General features: G+C 48.5%; 1 protein-coding gene across 2 annotated transcripts in view; it reads right to left on the bottom strand.

Moving 5' to 3' along the window:
- Positions 1-362: 362 nt before the first annotated feature.
- The window catches only part of DTX2 (deltex E3 ubiquitin ligase 2), a 28456-nt gene continuing 9417 nt past the window's right edge, over positions 363-19401 (bottom strand). The window contains exons 4-10 of one of the 2 annotated variants that reach the window (XM_055001859.1): positions 17270-17328; positions 12944-13075; positions 7424-7494; positions 6354-6512; positions 3921-4082; positions 2866-2955; positions 363-1144 (exon numbers count right to left, since the gene is read on the bottom strand). In XM_055001859.1, coding sequence (XP_054857834.1) covers positions 920-1144; positions 2866-2955; positions 3921-4082; positions 6354-6512; positions 7424-7494; positions 12944-13075; positions 17270-17328 — 898 coding nt within the window. In that variant the 3' untranslated portion in view covers positions 363-919. The remainder of the gene's footprint in view (positions 1145-2865; positions 2956-3920; positions 4083-6353; positions 6513-7423; positions 7495-12943; positions 13076-17269; positions 17329-19401) is intronic. The other variant, XM_055001861.1, reaches the window with a different exon arrangement.

Here is a 19401-nt window from a genome sequence, read left to right as displayed (position 1 = left end):
TACTACTACTACTACTACTACTACTACTACTACTACTACTACTACTACTACTACTACTACATAAGTCTGCCTGACAACCTTCTGATTTGGTAAAATGGCCTGGTTTGCTTCCCAGATAAAATGGGCATCGTTTGGATCTTCTCGAAAGAGAATTAAAGGGGGTTTGCTCAGGGTCAATTTGACCTTTGTCTGAAGATGCAAAACAGGCTGGGATTAATCGCAGGAGATGATCCTTGTTGCATACCCCACAGCAGGAAGGAACAGATGGCTTGTAAACCGCCTGAATTGCCCCACAGGACAGCAGCACGCCCCACCCACAATTATTAACTTTTAAGATGATGTATAGCATCAGATTGCAACTCTTAATTCCTCTTCAATTTATTAAATTTATAAACAAATAGGCAGGTAAAAATCATTTTCCCTGCAAGAAGAGGATATTTACCCTCAAAGTGCATCAGCGGCACCTGGCTTGTGGAAGATACGGGGGAGGGAAGGGGAGGGGCCGAACAAGGAAAAGCTGCCTGCCTTCCTCCCCCCCTTCCCGGGCACTTGGGATAACGGCAGCTGCACAATGGATGATATAAGGAGGAGAGAGTTAAGCCACTGTATCCGTTTATGCTGTCCTCCAAGAGAGAGGTACACTTCACCATGTACATTTAAGGTGGGTCAGAACCAGGAGCCCTTAAAAAAGGCAGAGAAAATATTTTTATCAGCATATGTATACGTATATATGTATATATATCTCCTCTCCACAACCAGGTTGGACGATCCCAGAGACAGTGTTATTGCTCAGAAAAGGGCAAACAATGTTAAGGCAACGGGGGTGACGGCCAGCAGCCTTGAGGCAAGCACCCTTGGTCCGAGAGAGTACAGGCTCCAGCCTCTATTGCCGGCCACTTCCAAGACAGAGGGGACACGTTCAGGATGCCAAACAGTTCTCCGTGACACCCTGAGCCGCAAGCTCGGCCAGCACATTGTCCAAGTAGTTGGGATCAGGGTAGCCGTGGCCCGAGGCATTGGAGTGCATCTCTGTCTTGTGGTGGATCTCATTCCACACCACAGTGTTGCTCTCCCCCGTCGTGCTGGATGTCCCAACTGTGAAGATCAAACGCCTCTTCCAAGCCACCCTCAGGAGCTCCAGCACCTAGTGGGAGACAAGCCAAGTTGAGAAGACTTTCTCATGGGAGAGACGCACACGGACACACATGAAACTGCCCTCTAGTGAGTCAGACCCTTGGTCCATTAAGGTCAGTAATGCTCATGCCAACTAGCAGAGGCCCTCCAGGGTCTCAGGCAGAGGTCTTTCACATCACCTATTGCCTGACCCTTTAAACTGCTGATGCCAGGGATTGAACCTGGGACCTTCTGCATACAAATCCGATGCTCTACCACTGAGCCATAGCCTCTTCCACACAGAGCGGGGAATATCTGATGGGGTTATAGGGAGTGTGTGTGTTATGTGTTGTCAAGTTGTCTCCGGCCTATGGCGACCCTATGAATGAAAGACCTCCAAAATGTTCTCTCTCTAACAGACCTACTCGGATCCTGCAAACTGGAGGACGTGGCTTCTTTTATTGAGTCAAGCCATCTCGTTTTAGGCCTTCCTCTTTTCTTGCTGCCTTCCACTTTTCCTAGCATTATTAACTTTTTCAGAGAATCGTCTTCTCATGATGTGACCAAAGTATGACAGCCTTAGTCTTGTCATTTAGCTTCTAAGGAGAATTCAGGCTTGATTTGAGGATAGGGAGATCTAGTCAAATAAAGGGGGATAAGATCTATCATGATGGCTAAATGAAAGCCCCATGCTGAAAAGAAGCACGTGTGTGGGTGCGTTCGTGCACACACGGACACCTAGATGAGCTACTGGTCGGATCCAACAGGGCTCTTTGGCGCTCCCCACTTCCCATTCCAACAACTCCACAGATTGACTTTGCATTTGTTCTCTGAACAAACGCAAACATTAGACATGAAACCTGGCTTTTCAGGAATCTGTTTTTCCTCTCCCCCTTCAGAGGTAAAATACGGAGACCTCATGGCTAGGCGAGGTGCCAGAGCTCTCTGCTTGAGATCTTGGAGAGAACTTACAAAGCCAACTTATACGAGCTGTTAAGTCCACTGAGCCCAGAACAATTTCCTCCGGCTAGCAACAGTGTGCCAGGGTTTCTCAGGCAGACAGTGGTTTTCCATCCAGCTCTGCAACTAGAGATCCTTTGAACTGGAGATAGCACTACCAATGAGCCAACTTTTCTGCCACACAACACGTTGCTTTATAGCTATTAGGCATTTAGGCTCAAAAAACCTAAGGATTTCACCCTTTAAAAACTTAAGGATTTCACACTTCATCAGGCCACTGCTTTCATCCAAAGTAGCACGTAATCTCTTTTCTCTGCCATTCAAAAGATCTCCAACACCAAAAAAGATAAGATGTCGCAAACCACTTAGTTTTGGAAATAGAATTAGGCCATGCAAAAAGATGACCACATTTGCAACACTTAAAACTCCCCTTCTTCCGTAAATGGAGTTCTGGGACAGAAGGAGAGGGGTCATGGCTCAGAGGCAAAGCATTTGCTCTGTCTCAGGTTCGATCCCCAACCATCTCCAGTTGAAAGGACCAGGTGTTGTGGATGATGTGAAAAACCTCTGCTTGAGGCCCTGGAGAGCTGATGTCAGTCTCAGTAGACCAGGGCTGTGATGGCTGATTCATTTTAAGGTGGCTTCACGTGCCTTTCTATACCACGCACCCAGCCTCTGCACTTTGTCAAGTATGAAAGAAACGCCGCCTTCTCTTCCTTCTCCCTCATCCATATTGAAAAGCATGATTGCCGCAGATAAGCCAAGCACACAAAGGATCCCGTGCTTGCTTACCTTTCTCCCCTTTGCATTGTCAGGCAGGTAGCAGTAACGCGGGAAGCCTCTTGCTGTGTACGGCAACCCTGGGTTGGGATGCTCTGGACCCTGAAACAGAGGAAGGCAGAGAACTCCCGTAAGTACAGATCAAGTTGATTCAACATGCTGTACAAAAAAATATATTTGGAGAAAAAGCATATGTTTTTTCCAGACCATTAAAAACCACCCCCCAACAATAAAAAAAGGAAATATTAATCTAAGATAAATAGGAACTTATCTTGGCTGCTTAAAGCTTAACCCAGTCCAAGTCAGCACTCCCATAAAACGTTCTGCTTAAGTTTTTGAGAGCTTCCAGGTAACAGTTAAAACATGCATGGGTCACTGTTCTAAATTATCTTTCAACATGGATTAAAAGACACAAATGATAACAACAACAACATTCAATTTATATACCACCCTTCAGGACAACTTAATGCCCACTCAGAGTGGTTTACAAAGTACGCGATCTCCCTGTCAGGTGGGTGTGGCTGAGAGAGCTCTGAGAGCTCTATGAGGTGGGTGGGGCTGAGAGAGCTCCGAGAAGCTGTGACTGACCCAAGGTCACCCAGCTGGCTTCAAGCGGAGGAGTGGGGAATCAAACCCAGTTCCCCAGATTAGAGTCCAGCCGCTCTTAACCATTACAACAATAATAATATAATATAACATCGTTACAAAACACGGCTAGTTAGCACAATGAGTGGAATTTCTAGTAAGACAAAAACATATCCATGCACAACTTTTTGCCACAACACAGTCGTTAACATGAGCTCTCGAGGAACAAATCACCTTACCACTTAACCCTTTTATTGGGTTTACCAAATATGCAGGTACAACTACAGTACAAAGGCTGCTGCTATTGGTAATCCATCTTCTTCAGGGAGACATTATTGCTGATCTCCCCAAGAACTGAATTCAGCCCTGAACCATGTACTGAAACGGGGCTGGGGAGCAACCGATCCTTCCATTCCAGGACAGTGTGACATGGATCTCATGTCCCAAAAGAGGATTCTTTTGTGTGCCACGCTCTCCCGTACCTGAATGCCTTTGCTGATATAGTATGCAATCTGTATGGAGCCACAGTCCTCGTGGCCCGGGAGGGAGTCTGCGAGTTTGGAAACATCCATCCTCCCACCGGGCTGGGTGCCCGTCTTCTCACCATAGATGGCCTTACAAGATGGGCACTGGAGGCTGCCGTCCTGAAGGGGAAAAAAACAGATACAAGGTCAACACTGTGTTAGGCGAAGCATCTGGAATGTCCCTTTGTGCCCCTATGATGAATGCCAGTGTGGTACAGTCGTTGGGGTGCAAGACTAGGATCTGGGAGACCCATGTCCACATCCCAGCTCTGCCATGGAAGCTTCCTGGAAGACCTTGGGCCAGTCACACTCACACAGCCTACTCCCCAGGGTAGTGGTTAGGAGCCAGTTTGGTGTAGTGGTTAAGAGCGCGGGACTCTAATCTGGAGAGCCAGGTTTGATTCCCCACTCCTCCACCTGTAGCCAGCTGAGTGACCTTGGGTCAGTCACAGCTTCTTGGAGCTCTCTCAGCCCCACCCACCTCACAGGATGATTGCTGTTGTGGGGATGATGATAACACACTTTGTAAACCGCTCTGAGTGGATGTTAAGTCATCCTGAAGGGCAGTATATAAATCGAATGTTATTATTATTATTGTGAAAATAACATCAAGAAGGGGAGAATGCTATAAACCACTTTGGGATTCCCTTGGGGAGAAAAGCGTAGTATGGATTAACGATGGCAATGATTAAAATGTGCCAACACAGAACTTGTGGCAATGTCTGCCAGCGGCTACGTCTTCTAGGGTGTGGAGCTTTTTAGCGGCCTTATGGTCCCTCACCTCCCTTCAGTCACATAACCCAGGCTTAGGTATATCTCAAGCTTCCCAAAGGGCCCTGGGCAAGATTGGAACTCGGCAGTAAGCACAGGATTTAAACTTCTGAGAATCAAAACTAATTGCCTGGCTGACTTAAAGATCCATCTATCCCAGCACCATTTCCAGCAGAAACTCAGCCAGATGCCTCTGGGAAGCTCCTGAGCAGAGGCTACAATCTAGGAGACCTGGGTTCGAATCTCCGCTCTGCCACTGAAACTCGCAGGGTGACCTTGGGCCAGCCCCTCTCTTTTCAGTCTAATCTACCCCAAAATGTGGGGGTTATGAAGGTAGAATGGAGGCAAGGAGAACGATACTGTAAACAGCTTTGGATCGCACTGGAGTGAAAAGTGGTGAACAAACATCAACTTAAATAAAGAAAACATTATTTATGGATCCCAGTGTCTAGCTGGGATCAAGCTGATTTTTTGATGGTATTCGCAAATGGATGGAAGTGAGCCAATTATCCTGTGGCCCTTAAGTCCCCTAGTTGTTTCTGACTTCTACATTCTCAGTCTAGAACAGCTGGAGGTCCCCCCCACCATAGGGAGGCACGGAAAGCATGCTCCTTATGGCTGCTGCTTCTCTAGTCAATGGTGGAGGGCCAGTTGCTCTTCTCTAGTCAATGGTGGAGGGCCAGTTGCTCTTAGCCAATGGAGGAGGGCCAGTTGCTCTTCTCTAGCCAATGGTGGAGGGCCAGTTGCTCTTCTCTAGCCGATGGTGGAGGGCCAGTTGCTCTTCCTTCCAGGAGGGAAGGGCTGAAACTTTGTCCTCACAGCAGAGGATTAAGCATCCTTCCAACTGCGTGGTGGCCCTGCACAGAACAAAGCCTGGCATGATTTTCAAAGCACACGCAGTGTTACCAGTGGCTTTGTAAGAATACCCTCCTTTCCTCTGGTGGTGGAAATGGGAAACTTTCACTGCTGGTTGGTGGTGGAGAGTGTCCTCAAGTCAGAGTTGACTTATGGCAAACCTGGGTGGGGTTTTCATGGCAAGAGACTTACAGAGGTTGTTTGTCGTTGCCTGCCTCTGCAACCCTGGTCTTCGTTGGAGGTCTCCCATCCAATTACTAACCAAGGCTGGCCCTGCTTAGCTTCTGAGATCTGATGAGATCAGGCTCACCTGGGCTATCCAGGTCAGGGCTCACTGCTGGTTACCAGAATTAAAATTTTGTGCCACGCCTGGGAACTATGTCCCCTCCCCACCAAGAAAATAAGGCACGTCTATATATAGCTCTGTGATGCTGCTGTGACTGAAGAAAAAGTGCGATAAAAAAAAAAGATTCCTATTTACGATTTCATTCATTTCTTAAAGGAGGCTGCTTCTCCTATCACATTACTTAATTGCTACAGCTGTTTCAGGCTTTGTTACAGACGCTGCTGCTTATTAATGCTTTTCAGTATTTTAAATGTTAGCATTAATACGCTTTTTGCCAGCTATGGTCTAGGCCACCTCAGTAGCCTCTGGATCAAGAGCACTGCCCAGAAATTAGTTAATTAAACCATTTAAAGCCCTTCGGGGCAGACTGCCAGCAACCCACGGCTACTCTGGTGACTTCGCGCAGGGCTGAGCCATACCTTGTTCCCACTGGTGTACATGGCTAGCAGGCAAAGCAGGTGGAAGGCATGGCCGCACTTGGCGAGTCTCCCCACGCTCTCGGGCTTGATTGTCTTGCAGTCGCACATGTCACTGTAGCCCGAAGGCACGGCCAGTTTTTCCATGCAGATGATGCAGTCCTGGGGAAAATGGACAGCGAAAGAGCTCTGAATGCTTTCACCCGTAACAGCTGTGAAAGGGGCATCGTGCTCCAAGCAAGGGCTTCACGACACATCGCTGAGCCACTCCCCCCTCCCCCCCCCCGGTACAAAAAGGAAGAGCTGCTTTGGGAAGGGACCCGCTAGAGGCTGGTTGCTAACATGCTTGACACTTCCTTTGCCGTTTACTTTTTCTGCTTCGGATCAATCCCCCAGCTGTTTTCAGGCAAAGCTGCTTTACAGTCAACACAGGCCACCTGAAAACCATGGCCTGAGAATCCTGCTTACCGCCTTTTTAAAATTTTGTAATATCCAGCCTGATAAGCTCTGGTGAGCTTGAAAACTTTCACAGAGCTATGCGCCAATTTGGTTGGTCCTAATGAAAGGTATTACACGGATTTTGTTCCTGGTTTTGGATTTCATCCCATGTCAAGCCTTCACTTGCCCCTTAATGCGTGCCATCACTTATCCTGCACACTGACGTCTCAGGTTTTTACATTCCAGCTCTTCCCTAACGGAGGGCAGTCTATTTCACAACCTCTTTCTACATATATGAACCTGCCATATGCCAGGCTGACTATTGATCCACCCGGTATCATCACCTTGGATTCACAGAGAAAAGTCTTCCCAACACCTGCCGTCTGACATGCCTTAATCAGATAGACCAGGAATCAAAACTGGGACTTGATGCGTGCAAAGAACGTGTTCCAGCTGCAGCCTCATCCGAGGAGTTGTAAACTCATGCATATTTGTGAACGTTGACTTTCACACGTACATAAAAAGGCAGTGCAAACTGGACAAAGAATCCCTTTCCTTCACTGCCCCTCACTGTAAGAAAGGTGAGTGCTCCAGACGTGGGGAGACTGAGACTCGGGAGGCATGCCTCCCCTTACCTCATCAGCAGGGGGCGCCTTCAACTCCTCCAAGTACTTTTTAACTACCTCTTCCGGGCTGCTGGCTGCACCTGAACACAGAATGAGAGAGGGAGACAGAAAGGAGAGTCAGAGGATGATGAGGCAGAGTCTGAACTAGAGGTGGAGGAAGCAGCAGCCGGAGGAGAAGGAGGAAGGGCAGGCAGGAGAAAGGATTAGAAGCTGCAAGAAAGTTAAACCCAGCAAGGCTGTTTCCAATTGGTCGACACCGGGCGAATTCAACTTTAGGCATTTCATGCATAAGGGAGGCAGGGCATTGCAATACAGTTAGTCGCGCCTCTTGCTAGAAGAGAGAGATGCGTGAGGCCAGAAAGGGTGAGAAAGGAGGCCAAGGGATGCCGAGGCTTCTGAAAAGTGGCTAGGCTGAGGAGGGACAATGGGGAACCGCTCCCACAAATACAGCCTGAAGGAGGCTGATTGACGTTTGGACTGCATCGCTTCCAAAGGCAGGTGAGGGAGGAATGCCATTTTTTAATGCCCCCCCCCCAGCAATTAAAAAAACTAGTACCTCATGGAGAATTGTTCTTGCCCGTTCCTTTCCCAGCCAAGCTAGGCTTTCTAGCTGCAAGGAACAGTTTACATGGGAGGGGGGGAGCACTCAAAAACACAATTTCTGCCACCCCCACTGGTAGTAAAGCCCAGCACTACCATCCCCTCCTGTTGCCTGTGCAAAGTCAGACTCTTGACCGCTCAACTCGACTTGCGCGTGTTTTGCTGTGCTTTTGCAAGGAAGCCTAGACAGCAGGGACTTTGACGTGTTAGTACATTTATAACTGACCCTCCGCACCTACCAAAAGAAGAGCGAGATGCATGAAACAAACAATCACCCGGCTGTTTTACTGAACCCTCTTGCACCTATCAGAACTTGCTGCTGTCTTCTGGGTAGGAGATTGCCTCTGCCCGTGCAGAATGCTCTGTGGCCTCCTCGAGAAGGCTATGACTTGCTGTGCCAATTCCAGGTTTTCAATAACTCCTGGGCAGAGAGTGCTCGGGGCTCCCCTCCAATGCCCACCACCAAGACCCCTGCTCACACCTCCCTTCCTGCCCCAGCCACATATCCCCCGCCTGCCTCTGCATCCTTCCCCTGCCTGTTCACGATCCTTCCCACAGCCACCTGCATGTCTTCTCCTTAATGGCAGTGGGTGGTGGTATGGCTGGAAATGCCGCTGCTGTGCTCTGACCGTCACCATCCACATACTCTTCCCTGGCAGTGCTGAACAGTCCAGATAGCTCAGAGCACAGGAGATGGAGCAAGCAAATGGGCAAGGGATGGGCATGCAGGCGGGTGGCAGAGGAGGTGCGTGGGCGGGAGGCCAGTGGCAACGAGCCCTGGCAGATGTCCCACCTAAGGTATGCGCAGGCCATTGTGGGGCTGGGGCAGAGGGACGAGAAGGGGAGGGCACGAAGAAGTAAATACACCCAAGCACCACAAAGCCAGCTTGCCCTCTCAAAAAAAATATATGCACTGTGAGGTCTCAGGGCAGGCAAGCGGATTCTGATCTGTGTTTGCAATTACGTCTAAGCAACCAGACAAGCCTGTCACCTGGTGAACAAAGCAAGTGGGAAATTCACAGCATCAGAAAGAAACAATGTGGCTCGAGTGGCGCAAACGGCCAGCAAGCTGGAACACAATGGCAGTTATGGCTCTACTGCAGGATAACAAGACCTCTATGCCTGAGTGTGTCACTCCCCTGCTGGGAACAGCCACCTAGCCAAACACATGGGTGAAGTATAAGATGGGCAGCACACCACAAAAGGAGAGATCACAGGAGCGGAAAGAAGTTCATACATTGCTTCCCCCATGTGGTTGGAGTAATGAGGCTCCTCAGTATGAGGGGGCGTTGAATGTAGGAACGGGGCAATGTTCTGATTATGTAAGAACAGGAAGAGAACCTGTGAGAACTGGCCAGGAGAGGAAGTCCCATGATCACGCTGGTCCCCCACTCCCCACCTCCTCCGAGACATTTTTGGTTGCTATGGCAATCCAAAATTCTATATTTTGTCAGTATTTGTGCATGCACAAATATAGCTCGTAACATATTTGGAGGTTCTTCCTCTCCAACTATTTTCTTTTTAAACAAACAACATTTTTTTTTTTGCAAATCTGGGGGTTTCCCTGGGTTCACAGAACTCTACATTGTACCTGGAGTTGGCCCCGGGACCAGGCCTTGGCCAGTCTATATAAGCATGGCTAGATTCAGCACCCACCCTCCTTCCTTCCAGAGCTCAGCCAGGACAATGGCCCAGCGTGCCACAAGCAATATTCCACCAAGTCCTAAAAATGAAGACAGAAACCCCAACCAAGCTCCTAACAGCTGCATTCATTGAAACCCCAAAAAGATATAACAACAGCAACAACAACCAGCAACATTCAATTTATATGCCGCCCTTCAGGACAACTTAATGCCCACTCAGAGCAGTTTACTAAGTGTGTTATTATTATCCTCCAACAATCTCCCTGTGAGGTGGGTGGGGCTGAGAGAGCTCTGAAGCCTAGCGGAGTGGGGAATCAAACCTGGCTCTCCAGATTAGAGTCCTGCCACTCTTAACCACTACACCAAACTGTAAATGTACAGCCAAGCACTAAACAAATAAAAAAGGGCCCAGCGCAGCCCAGCTGGCCATCTCAACAGTGTTGTGCCAGTATCTCAAAAGCCACGATTTCTAGACTTCTGGAGGAGAAGGCATTTCACAGTAATTCACCCGCATAGGAATCCTACACACTGTAGATGGTTGAGGATAGGATGGGGAGAGGAGAGGGGGAAGATATTCTCATGTTCCTATTCAGATCGTGCAGGTTGCTGTCCCTGGAAAGTTTTTACTTTCCTCCTCCATCTGGTCAGTCACTTCGGACCCTGCACTAGGGTGTGTCTGTCCTTCAGAGTCTCCACAAAGTATCTTCATGTGTCTCCAAGTGTTCCCAACAAAGTCTCTCTGGAAGTATGCCTGCTCCTCTTCAAGAATGGCTACCACCCCTTTCAGAACGGCCACTTCCCTCCAGGGGAGGCTTCTACCCAAGGGCCCACCAAGCCACTCCCTCATTTTAACTAGGGAGGGGAAAGAAAAGGCTGGAATCCTGAGGCAAGAAGGCCTCCCCTGTTCTCGGGTTGCCTCCATTAGCATATTAATGGCTCTACAGCTACCAAACTCCACACCTCAGAATTCAGAAGGAATTGAGAAAGGGGGAAGGGGAAAAGCAGGATATAGACCAGCTGTCAGGGCAGTTTGAGCTTCACCCCTGAGCATTCACAGAGTATAAACCCCAACGTTCACAGAGCAAATTCTTACACAGATACTCAGGCGAGGTGTCATTTCCTCACAAGATAAAACAGAAGCCTAGCGGAGCCTTAAAAACTATTTATTTCAGCACGAGCTTTCATGAATCAGAGGTTGCGTCTTCAGATGTATAACAATATACATGTATGGAGATGTATATGAATGCATAACACAATCTGAAGAAATGAGCTCTGACTCATGTGTACTCAAGTTGAAATAAATGTTAGTCTTTAAGGTGAAAGGTTAGTCTTTAAGGTGAGAGACGTTCATGCTGAAATAAATGTTGTTAGTCTTTAAGGTGTCACTGGACTTGTTTTATTTTGCAACAACCGGCTAGCATGGTTACCCCTCTGCAATTTCATCATAAGGCCCATCAGTGGCTATTGGCTGTGACAAATAAAAGGACTCAAAGGTATTCTGCCTCTGAATAGCCAGTAGGAAAGGCAACAACAAGGGGAGAGGGGCTTGGGGTGGGCTTTGGATTCCTTATCTTGTCTGAGGGCTTCCACAACGATCGATGTGGATTCACAGGGTGTTTAGTGCCCCACGGCGCAGAGCGGTAAGCTGCAGTACTGCAGCCCAAGCTCTGCTCACAACCTGAGTTCGATCCTGGCGGAAGCCGGTTTCAGATAGCCAGCTCAAGGTTGACTCAGCCTTCCAAGGTTGGTAAAATGAGTACCCAGTTTCCTGGGGGTAACGTGTAGATGACTGGGGAAGGCAATGGCAAATCACCCTGTAAAAAGTCTGCCAAGAAAATGTCGTGATGTGACATCCCCCATGGGTCAGTAATGACTTGGTGCTTGCACAGGGGACTACCTTTACCTAGTGCAAGAAACAAGACAATATAGTACATTCCCCCCCCCCCTTACCCAGGTGGGCTCTTACGGCTTGCATGCTTACATTCTCATCTGAATTCAGACAAGGAGCACATAATATCCTCCCCACAGTTGACTTGAAAACCAGCTGATAAAGTTCTTCATTTTAAACACAATCTAGCTAGCATCTTAGATATTATGATTTCTCCCTGACCCAAGAGAAAAAAACCCTGGTCAGTAATATCGTACCTTGTCAATTACAACCTTTAATTTGTAACCCTTGACCAGACAGGAAGGAAAAACAGCTAGCATTTGCCTTGAAGCTTCTTCCAAGGACTCAATGCTGCCTCCATTATGCCGAGACCAAGAGCTAAACTACAAGTGACACCTGGCACATGTTCTTTAAGTGTTGGCTGATGCAATTTTACCTGGGAACTGTAGTTTTAAAAGAGCCAATCAGGATCACTGTGATTACGTGTTTTTGTAAAATAAAGAATAGGGAAGGGGGGTGGGGGGGGAGAAGCTTTTGGCTAGTGCCCTTAAATCCTTAGCTGCTTAAATCCTTACGGTGGTTGAAAATACAAGCAAAATTAGGTTAGAAGCATTTTTCTAGTGCAGTTTATGGGCACAAGCCTTTCATTTCTCCCTCCTCCTTGCTCATTCTGGGTGGAATTGTTAAGTTCCTCTCTCCCAGCGATCTCACACTGCTCTGTCTTTGAGAACTTTTATTTTAAGACCTGGCAGATTCCACCCATAATGTGCGTGTGTGTGTGTGTGTGTGTGGGAAGGGGAGACTAAAGGCCATAAACTACACTAGAAAAATACTTTTAACCTAATTTTGCTTGTATTTTCAGCCTTCCTCTCTCCAACGATCCCAAGCGACTCTTTTAAAACTACAGTTCCCAGGACGCTTAAAGAACATGTGCCAGGTGTCGCTTGCAGTTTAGCTCCAAGAAGCAGGTCTCAGGATGGGGGGTCTGAGGACAGAAGCAGCCTCGAACTGTCCGTGATGGGAGCCAGGGGTAACGCCCATCCTAAGGGTGTGCCCGCATCTTTCTACAGGATGGAAAGCCTCCCCAGCTATTGGCTTCTACAGCAGAAACGGCAGCCTGCCTTTTGGTGTGCTAGAAATCATGCAGAACCTTGTCAGGCTGTGAACAAGTCATGGCAACAGTATGGAGATGCCAATCTTTCATCAAGATCTTCTGCAGCAAACGCAAGCCACTCCTCTTTGGGGTGGGGTGAGGAGCATCCCGAGCCATCCAATTGAACCATTTCCAGAGAGGCCAGTTGTTAAAGGGAGGGGGGCGGAAAGTGGGGTGCAGAGAGGAAGAGGAGGAGGGCAGCAGCAGCAGGAGATTCCCCCGTGGCGTCCAAGCAAGTGAGCTACCTTTGGTGTGCATTTTCCTCCCTTCCTTAACTGAGTTGCGTTTTTTAGAGGCTCTATGGGAGCTGGTGGGCTGAGGTGCCGGGGTGAGGTGCACAGGAAGTCCTGGGACTGACATCAGAAAGGCCATCATGCCTACAGGGGACATGAGATAGTCATGCGAGGGGTAGGAGCCGGGGTGGGGAAAGAGGGGAGGAAAGAAATCGGCATCATACAGTTTTGCAAGAAAAATAAAACCATCAAACCTTGATTCAAAAGAACTTGATTAGAGGAACACATTTCCGGGGGGGGGGGGGGGCGGAAGCAAAACCAAAGGGGAGGAGCACAGAAGAAAGGCAGATAATGCTAAAATCCTTCCTTTCCCCAGAGGGCTGGACTCCAGAAGGCACCAACGTGGCGGGCCAAAGATAATAAGCAGTTGTGACAAAGGCAGCTTCGTTGTATTGTCGAAGGCTTTCACGGCCGGAGAACGATGGTTGTTGGGGGTTTTCCGGGCTGTATTGCCGTGGTCTGAGAGATCACTGAGAGATCTCTGTCTTTTGGTGCTACACCTCTGAAGATGCCAGCCACAGCTGCTGGCGAAACGTCAGGAACTACAATGCCAAGACCACGGCAATACAGCCCGGAAAACCCCCAACAACCAAAGGCAGCTTCATTTCTAAGCTCTCTCCCCATTGAGGAATCCTTGTCCAATCAACTTATCTGCCTCCTAGAAACTCCAATCACTGCAAAATGGGATCCCCCATCTCCTGCAGAAGATTCTGGGATATGTTCTACTGTGAAGGCAGCTTGTGCAATGCATCAGCCAGCAATGCGCGCATACCTCTGCAAGCTGCAGATGAGGGGCAGGCGGTGCGAGGGTACACAAAAAGGAGGCTCTCTTCCACCTTCCAGTGGTTTTGCAATATCTGCTCCAGCCCTGCGGGAGGCTGTCATGGGCTCATTCCCTGGCAATCACACTGAGGTTTGGGCGCGCTCAAAAGCAGTTAAACCGGCCAGCTTCCCCATATCATTCGAAAATGCAATCCTTCCTCAAGGATCTCCTCAGCAGCGTTACTGGTGACCAGAGATTCCGGTTGGCTACAGTGGCAGCGAAAATCTGTGGCACCGCATGCAGGGCATTGGGCAGGAACGTTGGCTCTCCCTGGAGCGCCCTAGAATGCACCCAGCATTTTTGCACAACTATGGACTAGAGGAGATGATCCTCAGCAGTGGACCTTCAGCTATGATTACAGACAGGGATTTTTTTCTGGGAAAAGAGGTGGTGGAACTCAGTGGGTTGCCAGCACAGGGGGGCAACTCTTGGCGGGAGGTGGTGCCCCTGGTACCACATGGACACGCGCAAAGTGCACGCATGCTCCCAGGGCCAATGACATCACTTTGGGTCAGCTGGAACAAAGGGGGAGTTTTTAAAAGTTTAAATCGCCCTTGGCAAAAATGGTCACATGGCTGGTGGCCCTGCCCCCTGATCTCCAGGCAGAGGGGAGTTTAGATTGGCCTCCGCGCTGCCAGCGGCACAGAGGGTAATCTAAACTCCCCCTCTGTCTGGAGATCAGGGGGCAGGGCCACCAGCCATGTGACCATTTTCAAGAGGTTCCAGAACTCCGTTCCACCGTGTTCCAGCTGAAAAAAAAGCCCTGATTACAGATCTTCTCCCTGAGCAGCCCCTGACAAGATTCTAAGGAACTCCAGAGTTCCCTGAAATACCGTTTGAAAGCTGCCTTTGTGACACAACTAGATAATCCGAGCATCCCTTTAGAGACAAGCCACACCTACAAGCGTCCAGGGAGTATACAGGGTTGCGTTTGGGAACCGGCAGGCTGAAGAAGAGGGTGTAAAGGGGAGGGCGGACTATAAATTTAAGAAAATAAATAAAATAAATAAATAGATGGTGCAAGGTATAAAGGGAGTGTTTTTATATACCTACAAGGTGCAGGCCAGATAGGTAAGGGATAATCCATCCGCCGAGCTTCTGCTTTCTATTCCATTTTCAGCTAAAAGGTGGTAGCCCAAGGAGCTTGCAGGAATCCAAACCACAGTTAAGGTTTGCTCTAAAATGCGCCCCTGAGATGGGGAACATCTGATCTAGAGCTTGGTCCAGGCAGTGATGTAGAGAGGCTGGGCTGCTTCCTGCCTTGCCTCTGAAGGTTTCACTGATAACGATGGGAAACTGGGGGAAAAGGGGGCTCTCAACAACAACTGAATCCAAACACTATGGAGGAGTAACTGGCTGCTGGCCACTGATTCCCTGTCATGCATGCTGAGAAGCACTCTATATGGTAATGGTAAGTGAAGTCCTTTCTTCTGAATGCCTCAGAGGTTGAGCATTTGCTGCATTTCTGGAGAATGCAGAATTGAATCCGAGGTACAGGGTTAAACTTTCCAGCTATTTTTTAAATGTGTACATTTCTAGTCCCTATGGCTTAGAAGCATGAACACTGCCTGCTCAAATTCTGGAAAATGGAAGGGGCAATGAAGAATGCCGGGGCTTGCAGGGTACGGCTTCAATGCCAGGTGTAGCTGCCAATACCACCCAGAAGGACGCAAAGTAAGCTGTTCCGCTCATGTCCTTGATGGGCCCATACAGGTCAGAGATGATGTTAAAATTTTAAAGTTCTTTTTTAGAGCAGGAGTGCATGCTGCTCTGGCGACGCTGCAGTTAAGAAACTTTGTATTATTGGGGCCAGTGGCTTTAAGCCTTGGTAGAGGGGAGGCCTTCCGTTAGTGGCAAAAGGATCATATGGGCAGCTGTATGGATGCAACACCTACATGGGCAAAAGCTGAGATTGCAGCCAGTGCAGCTCCAGAAAGCGTGTGAGAGTGGGGGAGAGAGGAATGAAAAGGGGAATGGCATGTTAAAGGGGAGATAGACAAACAGAAAGGTCTGCTAATGGAAGCTGGGAGCGGCGGAGGAGAAATAAAGCAGAGAAGGACAGAGTAGGTACAGCCAGCGTGGTGTAGTCGTTGGAGTGTTGGACTAGGACCTGAGAGGCCCAGTTCGAACCGCACTCTGCCATGAGAGATCTCTGGGTGCCCTTGGGCCACTCACCCCTCTCAGCCTAACCCACCTCACAGGGTTGTTTTGAGGATAAACTGAGGAGAGGAAAACGCTGTAAGTTGTTTTGAGTCCCATTGTGGAAAAAGGTGTGGTATAATTGAAGTAAAGAAAGAAAGAAGAGTATAAATAAAGGTAGGTTATGGACTATAGTCCATTATCACCTGACCGTGACCAGCCAAGCCAGTGTGTTGCAATGGTTAGAGCGCTGGGCAAGGGATTTCAGAGACCCGGGTTCAAATCCCCACACTGCCATGAAGCTTTCTGGGGGACCTAAGGCTACTCACAATCTGATTAACCTATCTCACAGGGTTGTGGGAGGACCAAAAAAAGGGGGGAAAGGACAACCATGGTCACTGCTCAGACTTCCGTGGAGGAAGGGCAAGGTAAACTGCACTAAACAAAATAAATAAATGAAACCCATTATGCCACAGTGTAGGCAGCAGCTTCCCTTTAAAAAAATTCTGGCGTCATTTGTTTACAAGAGCAGAAACAGGGCCTGCTCCGTGTTGGCTCCTGCAACATATGCAGACAGACCAGACCAAATAGCAGCACAAAGCTGCTCCAGCAGGCCACTGACTGGGGGCATCTTCAATTGGGAAGAACTAGCCTGTTGTCTATTCATTGGATCTGCCTGGTGTTCCGCAATAAAAGTCAAAGAGAGTAATCGCTTAACTAAATGTCGTAATAGTTCATTTTTTTTCCAAGTCAGTTTCATTATGATTGTCATCTTGTTTCCATTTCTTTTGCAATTAGTAGAAGCACCCTGTAGCCTTTTTGCTATTCTAATCAAAACCAATGCTTTAAAACTACTTGACCAATATTTGAAAATCTTTTCCTGTACTTCCCTGGGCAAATGGCCAAGCCTAAATTGGAATACTGATCTTATAGTGCAGAAGCACCTAGGCTGGCGGTCTTAGCACGCAGATTTGCCAGCTGCAAATCAGATCCAAAGACCAGGAAAGCCACGGCCAATCAGAGCAGAGATGAAACAGTAGACAGCTTCAGATTTTTCAAGATGAAAGAAATGCATCTAAGATGGCAAGAGGGTCATGGGAATACAGCAGCCCACAGAATGGGGACGCTCGAGGGGCAGAAGAACTAAGGATTTTTGGAATGTGGTGGTCACTGCCTTTGCCCCAAGAGGACATGAACCAGTGCCAAGTAGTAACTGCTTGCAGGCCACATTACAGGGGATGCCAGTCGCCAACCACCAATATAACCGATGGCAGTGGGTGGGGGGAGACAAGGAGAAACTGTAGATGCCACATTACCTGCCAGAGCTTGGCTCACTTTGCTGTGCCCGGTCATGTTCACAGGTAGTTTCGGTACACTGAACAGACATTAAAAGAAATGTGTTAAGTTTTGAAAAAGACAGTTAAAACATCAAGCAGCAGCAGCAGCAGAGAATCCAATAATGATAGAAACACGCATAGCCATATATTTCACTCTTGGCTTTGCAAACCAGGAGGTGGAGAAAGAGACTGTACAGAGGACCGAAGCCCCACCCCTCTGACCCCTGTGAAGTTTATTTGACAACTTCTCTACTGGAGAGCTGAACATCAACCCTCCACTTTCAAGCATCCTTTGCTGCCATAAGGACTTGAAACTTGTTTTTAAAAATCCAAACAGCCCTGTCTATTTAAATGCCCATTCCTACACACATAAAGCTGCCTTACACCAACTCCAGTTGTGCATCAGTCTAGCGCTGCAGTATCTATAACCTGACTGCCAACAGTTTTCCCAGGCCTCAAGCCAAGGGACTCTCTAATAATAATGATATTTGATTTATATACCGCCCTTCAGGACAACTTAATGCTCACTCAGAGCAGTTTACAAAGTAGGTTATTATTATCTTCACGACAATCACCTTGTGAGGTGGGTGGGGCTGAGAAAGCTCTGAGAGAGCTGTGACTGACCCAAGGTCACTCAGCTGGCTTCAGGCGGAGAACTGGAGAATCAAACCCGGTTCACCAGATTAGAGTCCTGCCACTCTTATCTACTACACCAAACTGGCTCTAATCTGACTCTTTAACTAGAGATGCTACATTCTGACACTGGAACCTTCTGTCTGCAAAGGAGATGGTCTGCCTACCACACAAAATCAGAAAACTGGGATCACATGGGGTCCAGCCAGTCACTTTAGAATTAAAACTCCTCGGTGCACTAGAGAGGGCTGGCTAAGCGCTTGAGCTAGGACGTCCCTGAAGGGATAGCGGCCCGGCCTTCCTAATACTGGGTGCTGATCACAGCCATTCCAGAAATCCAGCAGTTGGGATGTGCTTCCTTTTTATTTGTGAGACCGACAGCGTGACCTTTCCCTAAAGCCTTGGCTTTCCAATTTCTGGCTTCGTTCTGGGCTGTACCCACGCCCAAGTCATGAATTCCAGACTCGGCTTAAATAAAAATTCAGTTTATTAGCTTAAGGAGCGTTTGCCAAACCATAAAGCACTCTCCCCTAGCCAACAGACATAAAACAAAGAAACCTTACTGTTGCTACATAAAATTCTGCCTGTCTAAAACTTAAGGGCTTGCTAGCTAGTATCTCTGATTGTTCATCTTACCCAGCTCGTTGACGACGTGCCCTCTTCATGGTCTGGCATAGGGGCTTGCCAAGGTGGAAAGAACAGAGAAGGGAACCGGGTGAGCTGAGAAGCCATTTTTTGTAGGACTCACTACATCACCCGGCAATTCAAGAGCCAACCAAGGTCAAGCTGTAAATTAGCCTTTCAGCTGTGTGAAAATCAAGGGAGTGCAGAGAGAGCCCCTCTGAGAACAAGGTCGACTCGCTGGGGAACTCAGAGCCTGCTCTGCAGGTGTTACTAATCAGCCCAGCCGGCACGTATCTGAACTGGGCCAGAACCGCAACAGCACTTACAACTCTGAACCTGATCACACGGGGCCCATTTTTACCAAAATCTAGGTTTGGGCTGACAACTTCCTTACAGTCCCCAGGCTACAAAACTCACTAGACTTAGCCAAGCCCGTATTCTTCTGGCCTTGGCTCTTCGTCCCCACACACCTCCAAATGTCCAATTAAACAACACTGACTGCCCCTACGGGGCTCCTGCAACGTCAAGAAAAACCCTGGTAGGATCAGAACGAGGATCCATCTAGTCCAACGGTGCCTGTGGGTGCCACGTCGTCTGACCACACCTTTCCTGACACCCACCAAATGTTGGGCAGGGGTGGGGGCTTTTGCCCAGCAGGGCTTCTGATTGGCCGTGGGAGATCTGACTGGCTGTACAGATTTTTAAGAAGTTACTTCAGCAGCAGCTACCATCACGGCACCAGGACCTTCACTGTGACAACGCAAAGCTGTGTGCATTTAAGAAAACGCTTTAAAACACGGTGTTCATTTAAAAATGCATCCTGGTGAACAGAGCTTCTGGCTGGAACATGGACC

This window comes from Eublepharis macularius, chromosome 17 (assembly GCF_028583425.1).
Source record: "Eublepharis macularius isolate TG4126 chromosome 17, MPM_Emac_v1.0, whole genome shotgun sequence".
In the NCBI taxonomy this organism is placed as follows: domain Eukaryota; kingdom Metazoa; phylum Chordata; class Lepidosauria; order Squamata; family Eublepharidae; genus Eublepharis; species Eublepharis macularius.
This window is presented reverse-complemented; position numbering and strand designations above follow the sequence as displayed.